The sequence below is a fragment of the Andrographis paniculata genome, unplaced genomic scaffold (assembly GCF_009805555.1).
Source record: "Andrographis paniculata isolate CXL003 unplaced genomic scaffold, ASM980555v1 Contig21END, whole genome shotgun sequence".
Lineage (NCBI taxonomy): Eukaryota > Viridiplantae > Streptophyta > Magnoliopsida > Lamiales > Acanthaceae > Andrographis > Andrographis paniculata.
Window position 1 is genome coordinate 4,081,450 of NW_026137502.1, and position 6,161 is coordinate 4,087,610.

Consider the following 6,161-nt stretch of genomic DNA (forward strand, 5'->3'; position numbering starts at 1 on the left):
ATATAAATGCTTGGCGTTTTTATCTTATTTTAATAATATATTATTTTTTAACTTTAAATTCAATATATATTTACTAAGTATTTTCTCCATTTTTGATAAAAATATACATTAAAAATTTTAGTATATTAAAAGATAATAATATTTTATTAATTAATTGAAGTATGTAAAATATTTTTAATATTTTTTATTTTTTATGCTTTATATATGTGTAATTATACTTATAATTTATATAAAAATTAAAAATATTTATATATTAATATATCATTATTTTACTATAATATAAAATAATTTTGAATAAAGGTAAAATGTTAAAATTAATACATTCAACAGAGACTAATAGAGTATTATTCTTTAAATCTCACATAGGGAACGGCTGTGATTTATCTTCAGCTGATCCAACGGTGATGATTGGGGCTACGAACTTTTTACCATTATTAAGAGGAACAACAATCATATGCTTTGTAAGGAAAACCCAACAGATAATAATAATATTATTAATAATTTATAATATATATTTTTTATAATAAAATATTTATTTTTTTATTTTATATTTTTATATCACGTTATTTTAATCATTTTTATTTTATTTTTATTATATTTTAATATAATACTAAAAATTTTAAAATTTTATGAAAAAAAATATATATATATATATATAGTTACGAGACAAGGAATACGTATTTTCAGATAAAAAAATAGATGCTTTTGTTGCTTCGACATTTCTGGGTTTTTTCTTCCTCAATAAGCTTCAATCTGTTCTTAATTTTTCCCCAAAATGATAAATAAGACATGATATCAAAACATCGATCTTGTTTTTCCTTTGCCATATTTAGGATTCTTACATAGGAAGTATAATTTTCGATTTCTTTCTCAGTTCTTCCCCAAAAGTCAATTTTTCTAAAATTAGGGTTTGCGTAGGATCCGCAGCTGTCTTTAATTTTGCAGGCCTCTCGTAGTAGATCAGCTTTTTAATTTCATTATTAATTTATATACGTGTATATATAATATATATATATATATATATTTCTGGTGTGATTGTTCCTTAAAATCTACGAGTTCTTCTGCTGTTAAGCTCTATTTTATAATTGTTCCTTAAAATTTTTATTTATCTCCTCCTTCGAGGATTATTAGTTTAGTTTTTTTTCTTTGTTGTCTGAAATCGGACATAGATCGATCGATCGAGGAATATATAGATAGATAATAATGGTGAGGGGGAAAGTGGAGATGAAGAGAATCGAAAACGCGACGAGCAGACAGGTGACGTTTTCGAAGAGGAGAAATGGTGTGTTGAAGAAGGCGTATGAGCTGTCCGTACTGTGCGACGCTCAAGTGGCGTTGATTATCTTCTCTCAGAAAGGAAGACTTTATGAGTTCTCCAGCTCCAAGTAAGTATATTGTCATTAAGCCTCCTTCATTAATTACTTTTTCATTTTTGTCTGATTTCATTATTGTTATTGCTGTTGTTGTTCTAATTCTTACATCTACTTCTTCCATTAGATCGAATCTGAAAATTCTGTGGTTTGTTTTGTTTGGGTAATAGTGTGATTTGAGATTTTTTTGGGTTTTTAGCGTAATTTGAAGAGGAAATAATACTCTATATTTTTTTATTAAGAAATTTTTGTTGAGAATAATAAAGATCTTAAACCAAGACTAAGGCATCTTCAACCGGACAACTCCATTTATGCCGTTATAAATCTAAAAATATAGTTGTTACAGTAATTTTACTCTAATTCATAACTCTATTTTTTACTCCAAAACTAATATTCTTCTTCAAATATTTTATCTTATATATTATTTTAAACCACTTTTTATATCTACCATTAATATTTTCTTTTAAAAAAATTTAATAAATAAATAAATAAATTAATATACAATTATTATATTTTTTTTTAAAAAAAAAATACACACACACACAACACCATGAAAATGGCGATGCTACAGTGCAACGCATTTATTAGGCTACAATGTCAAAATTGCAGCCTCGATGGCCTAAGGGGTGTGATTGGTGGTAGTGTTTGGAAAGTTTTGAGTTGAAGTAACAACAGAATCTGATATATATATATATATATATAAATATTAATATAATATTATTAATATTTTTTTATTATAAAATTAATTTTTAATTTAATACTCATTTCGCTCTCAAAATTAGTGATCATTTAAGCTGTACAGGAATTCTAATTAATATATTATTATGTTGGTGGTTATATAAAGTATTCTTTAAAAACCTTATGAATAAATCAACGAGGTGGGAGAAATCTTTTGATAAATTGAAGTATCTAAATAGTAGTGATATATTTGTAAATAACCATAATGTTTGAAATGTATAGATTAAAAAAGGTGTAAGAATTATTTACTATAAAAAAAAAAAAAAAAACAACATAAAATATAAAATATAAGCATTTGATTCCATCTTTTTAAGAATTTTTTTAATAGTAAAATTTGATCCAAAACCTACAAGCAAACATGGTCAATAGTTTAAATTTGTTTGCTTGTGTACGTGTGTGTGTGTTTTTTTTTTAAATCTTATTTTGATGTTTAAGAGAAGAGCATGGATCAGCACAGATATAAGAGGGACCAACATGTATTTATAATACAAAATATATTCTCTTCGTTCCACATATTTTGTTTTTTCTATTTTTGGAAATATAATTATGCACTTTAACTGCATTTTTAATTTTTAATTTTATAATTTTTTTAATTTTAATTAAATTATTTACTTATTTTAATCTTAATCTATAATTATTTTTACTAAATAATAATTATTTTTACTAATACACTTCTTAATTACTTACTAATTATACTATACTTAAATTTCCGTGTCTACAGTGATACACCTAGATTACATGGGACAGGGAGTATTATATTACAATTCAACATATGTTATCTTATACCACAACATATGCTTTAAATATGTAGAAATATATGTTAATCACCTATACGATATATCATATTGAATAAGTTGGATCAACACAGAATCCGCAGCCTTGAGAGAAATAGTTGTTGATGCATTCTATATATGAAAAATTAATACGTTTGTATACAAACTCAAAGGTTAATAAGAGGATTGATGTGATATTTTATAAATGAAAATAGTATACATTTATAAAAACCAAAAAAACAAAATAAAATTATGAGAACTATGCAGAAAAAAAAAAGATCAAAATAAATGGGAAGTATCCATAGTTAAGATTTTTTGGAAGACGAATTTAATTTGTATATATATATATATATACCTTTAGCCTATAGGACTCATATATCGTGTATTGAATCTTATTTAAAGGTTAGGGCTCATATATACTTTATTGAATCTTATTTATGGGTGTGTTTGTCCGTGGTTTTAGTTTTTGGATTTCGATTTTTGAATAGTAAAAAATTGAATTTGAATAATTGTTTGATGTGATATAAATAGACGTTGATGTAATGTTTTGAATGTAAAATAAATTTATACTATAATATATATAAAAAAAATGTAAATATTTGATGTCATATTTTTCAAAAAAAAAATCTGAATAGTAAAAACGTGCTATAAAATCTACAAAAAAACTGCAACATTTGCTATCTATATATTTAATTGTAATTCGGTTACTGTTACGTTTTACAATTAATTAATGAGATTATTATTAATTATATGTATATATATATATTGAATTTTGAGTAAAAGTAATACTAGTATTTATTTATTGTACAGCATGCAAAGAATAATACAGAGATACATGGAATATACCAAGGAAGAGAGGACTGCTTCTAACATAGATGACGTTGTCCGAATGCAAGTAATTTTCTTACCAATCTCTTTATTTATTTATATATATATATATATATTTGATATTTTGAATGTAAATTTAATTTTTAATATAATATATTTTATTTGATATTTTTTTAGAAAAAAATAAATAATAACTACTAAAATTTGAATTGAAAACTCACAAATAAATAAAACCATAGCGAAATTAATCAAATATATGCAATAACAAATAACCTTTGTACTTGTCCAACAATTTCAGCATCTGAAGAAAGAAACAGCATTCATGGCGAGGCAAATCGAGCTACTAGAGAATTCCCAACGGTCCGTAATTAGATCGAATTACGACTTTTCTTTACATGTTGATTCCTCGAATCTGATTCTAACTTAATTTTATCGCATGAATGTATGTTTGACTTATTGTAGGAAGCTTTTAGGACACAACTTAGGTCCGTGTTCGATGGAAGAGCTTCATGAAATCGAAAACTGTCTTGAGAGAAGTCTCAAGAACATCACCACGAGAAAGGTATACATTATATATTTTTTTCGTACGTCAAATTTATTTTCAATTTATTTATTTATTTAGGGTCGGACCATTAAATTATTCCGTTACTAATTTCTTTGGTAAATATAAAAATTTAATAATTGTCTACTATAACTTATACAACTATTATTACATATTATTCTCTTGAATCACTAGCTTGATTTCTCTAAATACCCTCAATTATCTTTTGCATTATCTTTTTATTTTTTTCAAATGGAAAATGAAAAGGAATGTTTTAAATAGTTTTTTATTTTATTTTTTAATGCAATGTTTTAAATATATATATAAAAAAAATCTTTTATGTGATTTTTTTAATCGAACCATCAATAAATAATAACAAAATAAAATTGAAAACGAAAGTAAATAATACTAAGGCTATGATTTTTTGGAATTAGGTTTATGTTCTTTTACTATGCAATTTGTATATAAAAAAGATTATTTTATTCTACCAAACATCACATTCAAACTATTGCTTTAAACCAAAAATTAAAAAATGCACATTTTTTAAACTTAATCAAACAAACAATCTTGAATTTGAACACTTTATAAATTCATTTAAATAGAGTGGGTATATATATAAAAAATATAAGTTTATTATCTTATCAAGTTTTTTTAATTTTTTTAATTTTTTTTTTAATTATTAAGCACATATGTAACTCGATGTTTTAAACTATATATTTATTTGAAAATTCCGCTATTATTATGACTAACGAGCTGAATTTTCGAATTTATTTTGTATTTTCCAGTCTCAGCTATTCAAGAATGAAATTGAAAGATTACAAGCTAAGGTATTTATATATATGTATATATTCCCTCCGTCCCACGTACCATGTCCACATTGCCGTTCTATCCGTTCCACAATCCATGTCACTTTTTTTTTAAAAAAAATAAAAATAATTACACACTTTAATCTATTTTAAACTTTTTAATTTATTTTTAAAATTTTAATTAAACTAATCAGTTAAGAGGAGAGTATTATTTATTTATATATTTTTCTCAGCACAACCATGCTTAATTATATAATTATATTTTCACTACAGGAAAAAGTCCTATTGATGGAGAATGTAGAGTTAAGACAAAAGGTATTCAATCTTAATATTCATATATATTATGTTAAAATTTTAAATAAAAGATTAGATATATTTATTAGTATATAAATATGTGACATTAAATTAAATAAAATAATTTAATTGAATTTGGGAAATTGCAGTTTGCATTGATGAGGACAAGAAATGCAGAAAATTATGAGCAGCAACTGAGTCTAAGCACACAAAGCTCTGAGGTGGAAACTGAACTCTTCATTGGCCCCCCATCCAACAAAAAACTATAAATATATAATACTATAATTAAATAAAATAAATAAAATTTGTCACATAAATATAATTATTTATCATTTAAATAGATTTGATTTTATATCTTATTTATTTATTATGGTTTTAATTATCATGTATTATGACTCTCATACATGCATTATTTTTATTATGGGCTCTTCACGTCTCTTTTTTTTTTTTTTTTTTTCAAAATTATATTTGTAATTTGTATACAAAATATAATCGTTAAATTGACAATTAGTGTAATATAAAATTATTTTTATATGAGATTTGTAAATTATATCGAACGAATGAAAATAAAAAATATTGACAAATTATGCGGAACGAAAATAGTATATAGTACGATAGACGAGTGAACGAACAATTGTACCCTTCAAATTTTAATAATATATATATATTTACACAATTTGACGATATTATTGTAGTAATATGTAAAATGTAATATTTTTTTTATTTTTTAAGTTATTCGGAAAAGTAAAATTACTAAAAGCCGTAAAACTATGATTATTTGTTTTTTCTCGTAAATTTTTTAATATTAGTA

The 6,161-nt window shown here is 23.6% G+C and overlaps 1 protein-coding gene across 1 annotated transcript; it reads left to right on the top strand.

The window, feature by feature from the left end:
• Positions 1 to 1,061: 1,061 nt before the first annotated feature.
• Positions 1,062 to 5,740, top strand: LOC127244995 (MADS-box protein AGL42-like). The gene is made up of 7 exons (XM_051265632.1): positions 1,062 to 1,385; positions 3,692 to 3,776; positions 4,008 to 4,069; positions 4,172 to 4,271; positions 5,036 to 5,077; positions 5,330 to 5,371; positions 5,500 to 5,740. Exons 1-7 carry the CDS (start codon positions 1,204 to 1,206, stop codon positions 5,617 to 5,619), a joined length of 633 nt encoding a protein of 210 aa, XP_051121589.1. The 5' UTR covers positions 1,062 to 1,203; the 3' UTR covers positions 5,620 to 5,740.
• The last annotated feature ends 421 nt before the right edge of the window (positions 5,741 to 6,161 follow it).

Coding starts and splice junctions, on each gene's coding strand:
- LOC127244995 (XM_051265632.1), top strand. CDS start 1,204: ATGGTGAGGGGGAAAGTGGAGATGAAGAGAATCGAAAACGCGACGAGC. Junction 1,386..3,691: donor TATGAGTTCTCCAGCTCCAA/GTAAGTATATTG, acceptor TTTATTGTACAG/CATGCAAAGAATAATACAGA. Junction 4,070..4,171: donor CTACTAGAGAATTCCCAACG/GTCCGTAATTAG, acceptor GACTTATTGTAG/GAAGCTTTTAGGACACAACT.